At 38.8% G+C, this 17,098-nt stretch overlaps 1 protein-coding gene across 2 annotated transcripts; it reads right to left on the bottom strand.

Moving 5' to 3' along the window:
- Positions 1-281: 281 nt before the first annotated feature.
- Positions 282-16,038, bottom strand: LOC129722653 (gelsolin, cytoplasmic-like). Of its 2 annotated transcripts, none has more exons than XM_055676264.1 (7): positions 15,732-16,038; positions 3,300-3,374; positions 2,754-3,240; positions 2,473-2,687; positions 1,294-2,409; positions 997-1,233; positions 282-466 (listed from the first exon to the last, which is right to left on the bottom strand). In XM_055676264.1, the coding sequence occupies exons 1-7, from the start codon at positions 15,789-15,791 to the stop codon at positions 404-406; spliced, it is 2,253 nt and encodes a 750-aa protein (XP_055532239.1). In that variant the 5' UTR covers positions 15,792-16,038; the 3' UTR covers positions 282-403. The 2 variants fall into 2 exon arrangements, with proteins under 2 accessions (XP_055532239.1, XP_055532240.1); XM_055676265.1 differs by having other exon boundaries at positions 1,294-2,406.
- Positions 16,039-17,098: the final 1,060 nt, after the last annotated feature.

The following is a 17,098-nucleotide window of genomic DNA, read 5'->3' as shown; positions in this document are numbered from 1 at the left end:
GGAAACGTGTACCAAATGATACTACAATCTTTGTATAACGATAAAAGTGACGAAGCATAGCGTTATTTATGACCGACCCTACTCGCACAATTTAAGCAAATTTAAACTGTATTCTTTACTTACGGCTAAAAAAGTTTTCCTGAACCTGCCTTTTTCTTGTTTGATACTTCATCAGCAAAAATCACCCCTAATTCTTTTTTTAAAGCATATTTTGATATTAAAGTCGAAAACTGCTTCTTCAGTTTTGTTGCTAGAACTGTCATCATTTGAAGGAAAAAATATTGTTTCGCCATTGAGATGTTTTACTTAAAACATTTGTATATTAGTAGTCATAAAACGATCCGAAAATACTTGCATCAAATATGGTGAATTAAGTTTGCGCGACAAGATTCGTTTGTTCGTATTATAAACGTGGTTCATTTAGGTCCATTATCTTCTGTCTAATAGTCTCGTACGATGACTGCGACTGTGGACAAATATAATATTTTCATTATCAACGATTGTGTGGAATTTTCTTAAACTGGACTGGCCGTTCGCAGTTTGTCAGGTGAAAATATTTCGCCACACGTTCACACCACACCCATGCGATAGTCAGCAATACTACAGCAATATCCAAGAAGAACAGAGAAGGATAGAGCTCTCAATCTACTTATTGTTAATAGCAGCAAAAGAAATATTATACTTGTTAGAATAGTGTAAAATATGTCCCATAAAATATGCAAAATGCTATTTACAGAGAATCAACATGCACAACATGCACAAACTTGTTTAAGTTTAATAAGTTAGGTAAGTAAGCGTTTTGCATTTCACGGGCTGTGAAGCTTTTATCATAGCTATAATTTGGGCCAACCATGCAGTTTGTACAATTTAAAGACCTCAGTGTTATGACTAGCATTGGCAGTCGCGTTCGGGATTTGTTGCGACATCATGAAATCTACATAGTTAAACACAGATAAAACTCTCACTACAACACACTCAAGCTAGTTAGCGACTGACCTCCCAGTGACTATCGTCCCACGAGGGGAACAGACGTTTGAAGCTACGTGGTTCGTCACCCTGCTTCAGGATCACAATCGGTACCGTATCCTCGTTACGCTCGGATGGATCCGTACGGATGTACTGCTTGGCCATGTCAATCGATTTAGCCCTCTCTTCGTCGGTAGCTCCGTTGCCAATCCAGACATAGATTTCGTCGCCGCCATCAAGAACCATAACGTCATCCACGTTGAGATCCTGTGAGAAAAAAATATGAGCGATTAGTGGTGAGTTATGAAATTCACTATTCTAACATACATCCTGTTCAAAGTGAGGCACTTCTTCCACGCGTAGACGCTTGTTGAACAGAATTCGGCAGTGGAACAGACGTGGATTTAAGAATGGTGCACCAGCTGGATCCAGTTCATGGTCGTAATCCGCTTTGCCGCCCAGAGCATCCCAGAATGCGTCTGGCTCAGAGCCTTCGTTTATGATTTCTGGTACCGCATCCGGAGAGACGATTTTTACAATGTTTGCTGCCATCTCCTTCTCGAGATTGGAAGCTCCTACTCCGTGCCAGATATAAGTAGCGGATGGAGTTTCAAGAATGAATACATCGTCCGAGGCAAGAGAGCTTGCTGTTTCCGGGAGCTGTTCAGCCCGAATGTCTTCGGAGCAAGTTCCTCTGATTCGGAACAAACGAGTTCCGTCCACATCGTAGCTATCGTGGTCGTGGATATTTCGGAAACCTGATGCATGCCCTCCAGTGAAATTGATTAGTTTACCCTTGAAGATCTTCAAGAAATGCCGAGGTTCGTTTCCTTGAGTCACACGCACCTGAACCGCTTTGCCGTTCAACTCGTTATCAAGGCGAACAGCATGCAGAGCAGCGGACGCTTTCTCATCGGTGCTGGACTCTTTGCCTTGCCAGAAGTAAATGATGAATCCATGACCTCCTCTCTTATTACGATACTCGTATTTAATAACGTACGAATCACCGCCAAAGAACATTCCATAAGCTTGCGGATCCGCGGGAACCAATTCGAAGTTCTCAACACGCCAAATTTCTGCCTCTCCTTGACCATTGTCTGGCATGAATCCCAGAGCCCGGCCACCGTTCTTTTTGAACATATGAAGAATCTCCGGATCAAACTCTTTTTCCTCCCCAGCTTCCGAGCTGTCGTCGTCCATTGCCGCTTTAATGAGATGACTGTGGACAACACCTTTATCCTTCCAACTGGCAAAGTACTGTTTGAAATCAGTTCTCTCTCCATTCTCAATAACCCGATGTACCTGGGTGTGAACCGGATAACCTTTACTAGAAATAAACTCCTGAGCTTTGATCATAGACTGTGCTCTTTCTTGTGAAGTTGCGCCTTTACCGACCCATACAAATATTCCCGATGATCCAGTGTCCAGTATGAAGCAATCCTGCTGAAAAAATTCGATTAGTTTCCGGTTAGTTGAGACGAGTTATGGTGGTTAGTGTTAACTTACATCTGAATCTAACATGCTTTGTTTCAGAGGTCGCTCACCAACCGGAATAATTTCGAGGCTACCGCCAGCATCGGAGACCCTGTACAAGGTTATGGCCGTCGTCAGATTTTCCTCATAAGTATCATCGCTTTCTGATTCGTCCGCAACCTCGTCTGGAGATCCTTCGCCAAGAACATCGAAAAATTCCTGCTGGTCTCCTGCGCTTGCGAATTCATCTAGAGTTGAGGAAATAAAAGTTAGCAGGAAGCATTTCTCACCTAACAAATTAGCACCCAGCATACCAAGTATATAGACGTTAGCCCGACCGGCATGGTCTTGATCACGGATCTGACTGGCAGCGCTAATAGCTTTTATCTTTTCCACCCGTTTGGACCTTGGTCCCACATAGACGTAAATTGCGTTGCCCGCATCCAAAATGAAGCAGTCGCCTTTGTTCATGGACGCGATTCCGAGCGCGACCTGGCGCACACGGACGTTCTTGGAACCTTTCACGTGGAACAGCCGTTTTTCGCCCGCTGCATTGGTTTCCACCTCGTTGAAACCACTTTTGACACCTCCCTCGGCATAGCGAACCCCTCCCGGGAAGTAGCTGAGAAACAGACTGGATTCGTGATCTTGAACCTCGCGGTGCTGCACCGGTGCCCCGTTGTGTCTGTCGTCTAGCTGTACGCTGAGGATAGCGGCGGATCCTGCCTCGTCTTGGCTAGTTTCTAGGCCGAGCCAGAAGTGGACATCCCACGAGAAGATGCCATTTTTTGTTTGCTTCGTCTGTAGAAGATGAACGGGTTAAAAGTTGCTCGGTCGTTTTGCTGTGAATCTGCGCTTACATTCAGAACGATGTAGGAATCTCCGGTGTAGAATTTCCCGTACGTTTTCTTTGGCACTGGAACTGGTTCAAAGTTCTGAAAATAGAACACAAGTTGACATTACTCATGCTGGTTTCTGGTTTTCCGTTCCGCACATGTGTTACTCATTAGATGCGGCTTTGAGAGTCGAAGTGAGGCTTCGAGAGTGAAGGGGGAACGAACAACTAACTGCTACGTCACGCTAGTGGATGTAGGTAAATAATTAAAACGACCTGCGCAGCACAGAAAAGATGATAAGGAATTCCCCGGCTAGTGGCCAAATGGCAAAGCACGACGACGCCGTCAACGATTCACCGCGACACGGAAGATTTGCGTAATCTACCGGTGAATGAGTTTTTGTGTGCGTTTGTTTCACCTTTCAAGGCCATTAGGGGTGAATTGAATTATAGTTTCGCGCAGCTGGGCGGGAGGGGATTCTCGGTTTTTTGTGAGATTCTGTTTTATTGGCATTAAGAAGCTGCTGACAATCTTTTGGAATCCAAGCGGTGGGAGCCGGATTTTTATATCTTCGATTATTTTAATGCAATGGGTTTAGTACGTGGAACCCTAAGGAGATATTTCTATTAAGTGTTCATTATTTTATTTATATTTTTTTTTTTCAATCAACGTTTATTTGACACGGCACAATACAAGTTAATGTTTTACGGAGCCAATTATATCTAGTATTTTACTTCATAAAGTATCTTAAAAACTAAAGACAACTTTTTTATCCTCGCTGCCGACTACGAGTTGAAATTAAATCTAAGATTAAAACTAAAATTAAACGCGTTTTAAAACTGGTGATTTGTTGTTGGGGCGTCATGATGTTCTTCAAACAGCCAAAAACAATGAGCAGCTTATTTGTTATGTTCTGCTAAACCAAGACACGAACTGGAAAATGGACTTTCTCGGGTCTCTAGTTGCTGGTATCGTGCGGGGTCTAGTTGCTGGTTCTGGATCGGGGGTCCAAACGTGTACTTGCGGTTAAGTTGGATGTAGACGGAAAGGAGTGGGGCTAGACTGGTGCATGGATGGATTTCAGGAAAATGTATATGGAGGACATGTAGGGAAGGTCAAGGCTCGCCAAGGCATCACGAACAGGAACAGCCGGCTGTCTACCCTCGGCCTGCAGGGAAGCTATTAATTTAGACCTGGCGCCACGGTGTTCAGGGCAAGACCAAACCACATGCTCTATGTCGTGATAACCTTCACCACAGGCATGGCAAAAAAATTTTGATTGCGATTGTTTTGGCATTTTCTTGAATCTAATTAGTACTCGGTCTTGTTAGATATGCATATTTGCATTTTGTAAAAAATTCTAGCTATGAATGCATGAAACTTTGCCAGTTTTTCATACTCAGTAGGTATCTTCGCTTCGTTATTCAAAAAGTAAGTGGTAATCAACGCAAAATACCGTGTCTCCGCGTATGCGTCGGTAAGAGGGAATAGAGCGGTCGCGCATAACTTTCCGGGGTAAACGTGTTTTCGGCCCAGGTGAGCTTTGCTCAACTATGGATTTTCGATGTTTTGTGACTTCCGAGGTGTACCAAACCATTTATTCGCAGACTGTCCATCCGTAGATTCTATTCCAGCACGCAGTGATTCGGAGTAGGTTCCGTTCGTTCGATAAATATCGTAAATAATTAATCGCGACAAAACATCGTAATTAATCGCCACCAAATATCGCAATTATTTGCAATTAATATCAGGATTATACGCGACTCGTCTGTCAACGCACACATCCTTTTTTTCTTTTTCTTTCTTTTTTCGTTCGTTTCAAACAGCAATGGCCAAGCAAATAGGCCGTTTTTGAAGTTCTCTTGCTGACCGCTTGCAGTATGTGTTGAGGGCCTATATATTTACTCTTTTCTTTTTTTTTTTTTTTTTTCAGGGGGGGATTTGTTAGTAGCTTAAGTATTTATGATAAATATTAGTAAATAATGAGTATGTGTGTCCACACAAATGGTGACTTCTCAACACTGTTAGAAATTTGTAATTTTAATTGTTAGTTTTGTTTGCTTTCGCAATTAGGACTTATCATTCGTAGGGATTTAAACCTACTTGTCAGAAAAGGGGAAGTAAACTTACAACTAACTTAATTGCTAACTTATTGGCTATAAAGAGAGCTTATCGTAGCAATTGAGGATTGCATCGATTTTTGTCGAAAATTGATAATAATTCTATTTGACATAGTTTCTAATGGTTCAACACCAGTAAGTCTATGTAATTCGAGTGTACCAAACCAAGGAGGAAGCTTCAAAATCATTTTCAGAATTTTATTCTGAATCCTTTGGAGCGTTTTCTTCCTTGTTGAACAGCAACTTGACCAGATCGGTACAGCATAAAGCATTGCTGGTCTAAAAATTTGTTTGTAAATCAAAAGTTTGTTCTTTAAACAAAGTTTAGAATTCCTGTTAATGAGAGGATATAAACATCTCGTATATTTGATGCACTTGGCTTGTATACTCTCAATGTGCTCTTTGAAAATAAGTTTTTTATCATAAATTAGTCCCAAGTACCTAACCTTGTCGGACCAACTTAAAATAACCCCATTCATCTTGACAACGTGATTATTGTTTGGCTTGAGGAAAGAAGCCCTAGGCTTATGCGGAAAAATTATCATTTGAGTTTTAGAAGCATTGGGAGAGATTTTCCACTTTTGCAAGTAGGAAAAAAAATATCTAAGCTTTTCTGCAATCGACTGCATATGACACGAAGGCTTTTTCCTTTTACGGAAATGCTTGTGTCATCGCAGAACAATGACCTTGTGCATCCTGGAGGCAAATCAGGAAGATCTGAAGTGAATATGTTGTACAGGACTGGACCCAAGACTGAACCTTGAGGCAAAATCTATCAGATTTTGAATTCTGATAGACAACCTGCAGAGTTCGATCAGTAAGATAATTTTTTAAAATTTTGATTAGGAAAATTGGAAAATTAAAAGTTTGCAATTTCGCAATCAAACCTTTATGCCAAACACTGTCGAATGCTTTTTCTATGTCTAAAAGAGCAGCTCCAGTGGAATAACCTTCAGATTTGTTAGCTCGTATCATATTAGTAACTCTGAGCAATTGATGAGTTGTGGAATGCCCATGGCGAAATCCAAACTGTTCATTTGCAAAAATTGAATTTTCGTTGATGTGTGACATCATTCTGTTACGAATAACTCTCTCAAACAGTTTACTTATTGAAGAAAGCAAACTGATTGGTCGATAACTTGAAACTTCAGCTGGGTTCTTATCCGGTTTTAAAATGGGAGTAATTTTTGCATTTTTCCATAATTTGGGAAAATATGCAATTTTGAAGCAGCAATTGAAAATTTTCACTAAAAAATCCATTGTGCTCTCAGGGAGATGTTTGATTAGTATATTAAAGATTCCATCGTCACCAGGTGCTTTCATATTTTTGAAATTTTTAATAATTGATTTAATCTCATTCAAGTTAGTTTCAATTATTTCTGCAGGTAAAAAATTCTGGGAAGAAATTAAATCAAATTGACGTGTGACTTCATTTTCAATTGGACTCACAAAATTCAAATTTGAGTTATGAACACTCTCAAACTGCTGAGCAAGTCTTTGAGCCTTTTGTTCATTGGATACAAGAAAACGTTCACCATCTTTTAAAACTGGAATAGGCTTTGAAGGTTTCTTAAGAATCTTCGACAGCTTCCAAAATGGTTTTGAATATGGTTTCAATTTTTCAACTTTAGTCTCAAAATTTTGATTTCTCAGAAGAGTAAATCTATGTTTAATCTCTTTCTGTAAATCTTTATAAATAGTTTTAAAAACAGGGTCACGAGAACGTTGATATTGACGTCTGCGGACATTTTTCAAACGAATTAGAAGTTGAAGATTTTCGTCAATTATTGGTGAATCAAATTTCACTTGAGCCTTTGGAACAGAATAATTCCTGGCATCAACAATTGCACATTTTAATGCTTCCAAAGCGGAATCAATATTCACTTCGTTTTGCAAATCAAGCTCATTATTGAAATTTCTCTCAATATAATTTTTGTATCTTTCCCAATTAGCTTTGTTATAATTAAAAACAGAGCTCATAGGGTTTAAAACTGATTCATGTGATAAAGAAAAAGTTATTGGAAGATGGTCAGAATCAAAGTCAGCATGTGTGATCAAATCACTACATACATGACTTTGATCTGTCAGCACCAAATCAATTGTTGAAGGGTTTCTTACAGAAGAAAAGCATGTAGGACTATTCGGAGACAAAATAGAATAGTATCCTGAAGAACAATCATTGAATAAAATTTTGCCATTGGAATTACTTTGAGAATTATTCCATGAACGATGTTTAGCGTTAAAATCGCCGATTATGAAAAATTTCGAACGATTTCTGGTGAGTTTTTGTAAATCACCTTTAAAATAATTTTTGAGCTCGCGTTTGCATTGAAATGGTAAATATGCTGCGGCAATAAATAAAATCCCAAGTTCAGTTTGAACTTCAATTCCCAAAGTTTCAATAACTTTCGTCTCAAGATGGGGAAGAGCACGATGTTTGATTCGGCGATGAATAACAATTGCAACTCCACCGCCGGAACCCTGAATCCTATCATATCTATAAACCACGTAATTGGGATCATATTTTAATTTTATGTTAGGTTTCAAAAATGTTTCAGTAATAATTGCAATATGCACATTATTTACTGTTAAAAAATTAAAAAGCTCATTCTCATTGGCCTTCAATGAGCGAGCATTCCAATTTAATATTTTAATTGTTTTATTTAAAATCATTGCTAAATTTTAAATTAGAAACAATTTTAATAGTAAAATTTGTGCCTATTTGAATGGCTTCAAACATTGATTTTGCCTGCAACATGGCGTTCATAAGATCGAACATTGCCTTTTGCAAAAAAGAAAGTTTACCTGCCGTAATAGGCCCCAGGCAGTTGACATTAGAAAAAATATTTTCGGCAGCAATATTAGCTGGAGTGATAGGTGTACAATTATTTTCTAGCCTGTTTTGCTTACCCATATTAACGGTCATTTTCGAACTACCAACACTAGGCGGTATAATGTTCGAACTACCTGTAACCTGTGCATAAGTTAAACGGGTATGCAAAGGAGTAGGTAAACTATGCGTCACTGGTACGCTTGGAAAATTTTGTTTTGAAGTTGGTTTTAATTGAGAAATTGAATTTTGTTTACCTTGCCTTGCCTTAACAATTGCTAAACGGACTGGGCATTGATAAAAATTTGACATATGGTTGCCGTTACAATTCGCACAGCGAAAATTTTTACTCTCTTTCACAGGACATGTGTCCTTTTTGTGAGAAGAGTCTCCACAATTAAGACATTTTTGGTCCATGTTACAGAATTTGGAACCATGGCCATAACGTTGGCAAGTACGGCATTGGGTGATATGCTTTTCACCTCCGCCATACTTCCTATAAATTTCCCACTTTACACGCACATTATACAAAGCATGTGCTTTTTCAAAAAATTTTAAGTTGTTAACCTCATTGCGGTTAAAATGAATTAAATAATTAACAAGGGAAATTCCAGTTCTCTGACTGTTTTCGCCTCGTGATTTTTGTTTCATTAGAATTACTTGGGTAGGGGCTATGCCAAGTAATTCTGTTAAAGTAAGTTTGATCTCATCAACGGTTTGATCGTTGGTGAGACCTTTCAAGACAACCTTGAACGGCTTGGTGTTCTTGGTGTCATATGTAAAAAATTTGTACATCTTGTCAGTTAAATACTGAACAAGACGATCACGACCCTTTACTGAGTCGGCTAATAAGCGGCATTCACCTCTACGGCCAATTTGATGGGTAACTTTAACGTCAGAAACAAACGTTGAAAGTTCCTTTTTGAATATATTAAATTCAGAAGAAATAGTTACCACAATAGGTGGAACTTTCTCCTTTTTTAAAGATTTTATATTTTGTATAGTTTCATTATTGGTAACTTCCATTTCACCAGCTTCTTGCTCAGGCAAAATATCAAAAGGATTGTCACTACAGACACTCGATGTGTCAGAAAGAGATGCCTCTCTTTTCCTCCCCGCAGCGATGCGAGGTTTCTTTTTCCGTCCAGCCATTTCAGGTGATACGAAAAAAGTTAAAACAAATGTTAAATTCAAAAGTAGGTAGTCTCGAGAAAGACTGATGGGAAATAACTTTCAGGTAATCTTTAAAAGACACACTGACAAAACACAAAGTTTGAAGCTATAGGCAGTCAAAGACCAGTCCACAAGCAACCGAAAAAACGTCTGATCTGTAGGACAGTTCAAGACGCACTGACCCTTTATGATCTTTATGAGCCGTTCGCCCTACTGTCCCCTTTTTGGATCAATCCTAGCGACCAGTTCAGTATGGAATCCTTTCTATACAATTTTTTTACACAGAATGGAAATGGTTCAGAAAATATCATCAGCTATGATGTTCGCTCTCTCCTATGGCGCGGTTCACTGAACCTATCTATAGTGTGAAAACCGATGCCGACGAAAACGAACCGGTTCGTGTCATATACTGCCGCTTTAATGAATTCCGCGAGTTGTTTTGATTTAAATATGCCGATCCACACGTTTTGTCAGTAAATTACCCTGTTGACAAAATAAAAAAAAAGTCAAAGTCAAATCTCAAAAGCTTAAACCGGAAAAAAATGAAAGACTATAGCTATTCAACCATTCCTATGAACTTAGGATAGCAAAATAACCAATGTTTTTGAGAAATAAAGCTTGCTTTGTTACACCACAGAAACAAACTCGAAAACCTAATAGCTCCCCATAGTTGATAAACTGCTGTGAAAGTTTGCAACTTGGCTTTTGGAACGAATTTATTTCGCCATTGTCTAGTCAAAATTGGCTGCGAAAAACCTAGTGCCATGTTTATTTCACTAGTATTTTTTTTTTTTTTTATTCTCGCTTATTTTCCGTCGGTCTAGTTCCGCCACTGTTGTGGCCAATCACCGACGCCCAGGGAGGCGACTCCACACCCAGGACCCTGACTCACGACCCGTTTTATTAACGGACCGGCGCCAACGGCTTTACTTCCTCATGCGATGGAAGGCGTGATCCCAGAGATTTTTCGCCTCAGAAAATCTCCCGGTGTCGGCTAGGATTGAATCTAGACCAGTTGGGTTGGTTGTGAGTGGATCACGCCACCTCACAACCATCGACACCTATGTCGGCGGTGGGATTCGAACCCAGGCGTCGAGCGTGGTTGGCGGAGACGTTACCAACCACACTAGGCCCCCGCTTCACTAGTATTTACTGACTTCGAATTTTCGCTGCTTCTAGTTATTACCAAAACGAGTCAACTTTTTTGAGTTGAGAGTTCGCATAGTAATTGCTCGCCGGGTTCGTTGCTTCAACGTTATGTTAACGAGAAAATTTATTTAAGTCTCTGGAAAAATGTGCTAGGGCACCAAACTACACAGACATGGCTAAAAACCTATAATCTTTTATGTTTGCTTTTCTCCTAGAAAGGTATAGAAATCACTTGCAAAACCGAAGATATAAAAGTGCTCCAAAGGGTCGAATGGCATATATCACTCGACTCAGCTCGACGAGGTGAGCATTTTCTGTATGTGTGTGTGTGTATGTGCAGATTTTTATTCTCACTCACTTTTCTCAGAGATGGCTGGACCTATTTTCATGAAATTAATTGCAAATGGAAGATTTTGTTGTCCAATAAGACCCTATTAACTTTTATTGTAATCGGATTTTTAGTTTAGAGGTTATGTATCAAAATGTAAAAATCATGAAACATCATTATCTCTAAAACCACATAACCGATTTGAACAAAATTGGTTTCAAATGAACGGGCTATCTGAAAAATCCTTTACTTTTGAATTTTATAAAGATTGAACTTGTGGTTTAAAAGTTATAAAAAGAAACGTGTTTTTAGGACTGTTTAATCTCACTCATGTTTCTCTGAGATGGCTGGACCGATTCTCATAAAATCAGTTTCAAATAGAAGGTCTAGTTGCCCCATAAAACCCTATTGATTTGTTTTGCAATCAGATCATTACTTTGCCTGTTATGTTTAAAAATGTGAAATCCAGCTATGAAAAGGAACATATTCCGAAGACTACTTGGACTCACTCACTTTTCTCAGAGATGGCTGACCCGACTTCCACCAAATTAGTGTCAAATAATAAGTCTAGCTGCCTCATAACACCCTATTGAATTTTACTGTAATCGGACTGTAATTTCGTCTGTGATGTACCGAAATGTGAAAATCACGAAACTTCATTATCTCTAAAACTATACAACCGATTTGATCAATATTATTATCAGATGAGCGGGCTAGTTAAGAGTTAACTGATGAATTATGATTGAACACGTGGTTTCAAAAAATTTTAGCTGCTCTGTACGTTCCTATTTCATTTGATTATAATCGAAGTTAAGCAACCGTTATGTATTAAATTATTTATAAAACAACGAAAGTCTATTATCTCAAAGATTACAAGACTTATTTGAACATAACTAGTGTCATACGAACGAGTCATCTCTCAAACTTACAAATAACAAACTTCATAACAAACAAACTTCATACCATTGAAAACTACACCTGCTTCGATCGATATAGAGGCCTCATCATAATTTAAATGTGGTATCATACTATTTGAACGTTCCAAATTCATTGATTCTTTGCGTGTTTAAAATCTGCAAATGCACAACGAATCGGCCATAGGATATGTTCAAAGAAAAATAACGAATGGTTTAAAATTATTGGTTCTATCGAAATGACAACATCCTCTACTTTTGGCTTCTGTACATCGTTTTAATTCTGAATATATTCATATTGGGTGGTATTCGGTCATTTTCTGCAGATTTTCTGGGATCAATCTAACACCGGAAATACCCATATTGGGAGGTATTTAGTTATTTTGGTTGTTTTCCAGAAACTAAAAGTGGTCCTCTTTACACTAGTAAGTAAGAGCAATAAGTGTTGTTGTCTGGTCCCGTTTACGTGTCCGTTCTATCAGTGTTGTATGGTCGTCTTTAAGTTCAAAATGGTGTCCAGGGTCAATGTTTGGTTTCTATGCATCATCTCGATTATGTAAATATTGAGTATTATTCGGTTATTTTCGACTGTTTCCTAGAAGTTGCCATTTAGCAATTTAAAATGACGCCTGAGGTCAATTGTTATCTCCTTGCATCATTCTGGTTTCAGAGATACTCATATTGAATAGTATTTGTTTATTCTAGGCTGTTTTTCACAAACCGGTAGTCGCCATCTTGGATTTCAAAATGGTATTTAGGATAATTTCTGGCCTCTGAGCGTCATTCGGGTTGAAGAAACACCCATATTGGGTGTTATTCGATTATTTTCGGCTGTTTCCCAGAAACCTGAAGTCGCCAACCTAGAATCCAAAATGGGGTCTGTGGTCGATTTCAGCTGCTGTGTATCATTCTAGATCCGGAGGGAGATACTCATGTTAGACGGAAATCGGCCATTTTTGGCTGTTTTCCAGAAACCAGAAGTTGCCATCCTGCAATTCATAATGGTGTCTGAGGTCAATTTTTAGCTTCTTGCAACATTCTAGCTCCGGAGATACTCATATTGGGTGGTATTTGGTCACTTTGAGCTGTTTTTCAGAAACCGAAAGTTGTCATTTTGGACTTTAAAATTGCCTGTGAAATCAATTTCTGTCATCTGGGTGTAATTCTGGTTCCGAAAACATTCATATTGAATGGTATTTGGTCATTTTCGGCTGTTTGCCAGACACCGGAAGTCTCCATCTTAAAATTCAAGATTGTGTCTGTGATCAATTTTTAGCTTCTGTCCATCTTTAATGGGAATCGTCCATTTCAGGCCGTTTTCCAGAAACCAGAAGTTGCCATTTTACAATTCAAAATGTTATCTGAAGTCGATTTGGGGCTCCAGTGCATCATTACGGTTCCGGAAATACCCATATTGGGTGGTATTTGGTCGTTTGCCGCTGTTTTTCAAAAATCGGAAGTTTTGATTTCATGATTTTGACTCCAGAAATCGGAAGTTTGGATTTCATGATTTTGACTCCATTTTGTATTTCATGATGGCATTTGAAGACAATTTCGATCGATTTTAGCTCCTGTGTATCATTTTAGATCCGGATATTATTATATTGGGTGGAAATAGGCCATTTTTGGCTGTTTCCCTAAAACCGGAAGTCGCCATCTTACAATCCAAAATGTTGCCTGAGGTCGATTATGGAACAAATTTATTACCACTAAAAACATTCACCTGCCAAATATGGTTCCATTTAGTTGGTTAGCTCTCGAGATGTGCAGAAATTTGTGTTTCATTTCCACTTCCAGAAAAAGGCGGGGCGTCCAACTATTATGGAGATATTTGTTCCCCCTCAAAACATCCACATGCCAAATTCGGTTTCATTTGCTTGGTTTGTTCTTGAGTTGTGCTGAAATTTATGTTTCATTTGTATGGGACCCCTCCCTTCCAGGAGTGGGAGGGGTCTCAAACTATCATAGGAACCTTTATCGGCATTAAAAACCCCTACATACAAATTTTCACGTCGATCGTTTCGGTAGTTTTTGAGCCTATATGGATCAGACAGACAGACCGGACTGCATTTTTATATGTATAGATTACAACATCCATGTTATAGAACCTAAAGAGTGAATATACATTTATTGGATTGAAGCGTTCATGTAAATCTATTTTCACAAATAATAAGATTGAATGAGAAAGGCTGGGTCTGACCGCTAGGTGGATTAATTTAGGTTTTTTTTTCTAGTTTGAGCTTCAAAGCCACACCTGTGTTTACCAGTGTTATAGATGTTACTGAATAACTTGACCATCTTTTTTTATTTAATTATTCCTTAGGACTGAATAATAATTTTAATAAATAATAACTAAAGTGGGCTGGTTGGCCTTGCATAATAACACAGTTTACAAGATTTTCATTATATTAACAACAGAAAAATTATGTGCGTAAACTGGAATTTAAAACGAAAAAAAATGTTCACCGCACTCAGACAAAATTGAATATCAAGGAATTTTAAGTCGTAAATCGGTAAGATTATTATCATTAATTTTTTGCATAGCAAAATAACCAATGTTTTAGAGCAATAAAGATATTTTCCCAAATTATTGTTGCTTTGTTACACTACAAAAACAAACTAGAATACCTAATAGCTCCCCATAGTTGATAAACTGCTGTGAAAGTTTGCAACTTGAACCCAATTATTCGGCCTTTGGCACGAATTTATTTCGCCATTGTCTAGCAAGAATTGGCTGCGAAAAAATCTAGTTCCATGTTTATTTCACTATTTTTTATTGACTTCGAATTTTCGCCGCGACGTAACTAATAGCTTTTGATTAAAGTCAGATTTGTTGGTTCCGGGTTCGCATAAATTACTATGGTTATTATAGCTGATAGTTTTAGATACAACTGTCTAGCATAAGATTAAAATTTGACATGACAAGGTGTTTGGGCGATTATATAACGAAAGCAAATGGGGTTTATTTCCCGGAACGTGTATTAGTAGTTTCCAAATTTAATTTTGCCTGCTGCCGTTTTTCGATAACAAAACATATTATTCCATTATCAAACAATCGAGCATTCATCATTCGCCTTATCCGATTGGATTTATCAGGCATGTTTGGAGTACCTCTCCGATCGCGCAGGGGATATTTTTCGTACTTAATCAGTCCATCGCATTTTAGTAGCAGTGCGTTACGATTTTATGACGGTGACGATGGAAATATATAGGAGATTGAAAAAAGCTCTGACACACACATGTCGCCGGCATGGCGTGGCCATCGTCCCTCTTGGGGGATGTGCCATGTCGCTCTGAAAACACTATGTGCCGCAAAAATCGCAGCAGATCGATGGCGGTCTGCAGCAGCGACGAAATATGGTTGTCCTTGAAACTGAAAGAGAACTCGATTGATGCCCCGGGCCAGCAATGTATTTTTGAGAATGTTTGCATTCGTTATTTCGATTAACAGCGTAAACACTAACGAGCAGACCAGAAGGTACGTTTAGTTAGAGGAAAAAATGGTATAAACTAGGTCTCTGGGGCGAATGGATTAGTTCGCGGTGCGCGTTTTGTTCAAATATCCTCTGTTGCTTTATATTTTTATATCATTACGCATCTTCTACGAATCTGATTAAGCTAAATATTTGCTTTTCCTATGTCGAATGTAGGTATACTAGATAATTTAACTTAGCCAGATTGCAATGACGTAAAGTAAACAAATTATTCGGTGTCGTGGTTATTTAGTTGATTTGATTTTTTTCACTATGGCAGTGCACTCAATACATTATGGAACGCATTTGACGACTTAAATCACACTTTTCCACACTATTTTTTAAACAACTCGAACAATTTTCAATGCCACATTTTGTAAGCGATAACATTATGGTTCACTTCAGTAGTTGTTACAACATCCAAATCACCACCAAGATGTACTTAACCATACTAGTGGCTTAGGCTCACCTCAATTCTCCACACCTCCAAGCCCTTGCTGGTACCGGCATTTTTGAAAGCAGAATGCATGATTTTTACTAGTGCGGTTTAACGAACACGTGAGCCGTTGATGATAATAAACTAATTATTTTCCCGTCAGCTTGCCCCAACTAAACTGTGCACTCAGTACAAAATTGTACCGTGTTCTTATCTCCGCGGATGGTTCAGTCTGCGTTTCAATTTTCGGTATCTGAACTTCACTACGGTTGGCACTTTAGTTCACAATGGAAGATTGTTGCGATTCACTCGAATACTGATGCGGTACTAAGCCGTCCGGGAACCGTAGACCGGCATTTGTATGAGACCAAATCGTGGCTGTTTCGATTGATGTTATGTACTATTGCAATAAACAGAGAGTCGCTGGATGCGGTTCATTCGCTTCCGAGAGCGAACGCTGATTCTGGAGGTGAGAAAATTCTCAGCGTTGAGATATCAAGCAATAAACTGGTACATAAGGGTTAGTCATTGAATGTTGTGCAGTATCAATGTATTGTCAAGATTTTTTTTGATTCAATTCTTATCTATTAACTACAGGTAATTGGAAACGCGTACCAAATGATACTACAATCTTTGTATAACGATAAAAGTGACGAAGCATAGCGTTATTTATGACCGACCCTACTCGCACAATTTAAGCGTTTCGCCCGATGACTCATAGACGCTGTTTGGGATCGCGTAGTTTCCCAGTTGTTATTTACGTTGGGGGTGTTGCCTGAAGTTCAAGTTGCGCGCAGTAAATAGTTCAACTGTTTTTTACGCAGACATACATTCGCTATGCGAGTTGGTGTCACGTGAAACCGATCGGTTTGATACGCGTGGCGCTCGCTCTGGCGAAATGTTTATACGCTATTCAATCGAATATAGCTTCGAATTTTACGACCCGGTAGTGACTTCTTATCAGGAATCACGACAGAAAAAGTTAAGAGCATCGTTCGATATGAATGACGAAATTCTTGTATGAGTCACGCCGGTTTCGAACTGGTTTTAATTAAGATTGCCGGTTGAATCGTAGCAAGTATCTAATTGCTTCCGTAGATGACTGTGGAAATAGTTGCGAGAACTAGTGTTCAGAATCGTCTTGGCACAACTAGCACATAAGCTGGACACATTTTTCCTACGGTTGGGAGATCCCACACTGCCTGTATTTGTGGTAGCTTTAATTTATTAATGTCAGTTTTGTAGCTAACCCCAAGTTTTTTGAGCTGCTGAAGTAGATGGTAACAAATTAGTATGTATGTTGTTTTTAACATAACTGGAAAAACCAGTCTGAAACTTGATTGAACCAGTCTGATTACTTGATAAAAATGTCTTGTGGAATAAATCAAATCTGTTTTCTT

Source organism: Wyeomyia smithii, chromosome 2 (assembly GCF_029784165.1).
Source record: "Wyeomyia smithii strain HCP4-BCI-WySm-NY-G18 chromosome 2, ASM2978416v1, whole genome shotgun sequence".
Classification (NCBI taxonomy): domain Eukaryota; kingdom Metazoa; phylum Arthropoda; class Insecta; order Diptera; family Culicidae; genus Wyeomyia; species Wyeomyia smithii.
Note: the sequence above shows the minus strand (reverse complement) of the source record. Positions and strands in the feature narration are given on the sequence as shown.

Coding starts and splice junctions, on each gene's coding strand:
- LOC129722653 (XM_055676264.1), bottom strand. CDS start 15,791: ATGCATTCTGCTTTCAAAAATGCCGGTACCAGCAAGGGCTTGGAGGTG. Junction 2,688..2,753: donor GGCTAACGTCTATATACTTG/GTATGCTGGGTG, acceptor CCTCAACTCTAG/ATGAATTCGCAAGCGCAGGA. Junction 467..996: donor GGGACGATAGTCACTGGGAG/GTCAGTCGCTAA, acceptor ATTTGTCCACAG/TCGCAGTCATCGTACGAGAC.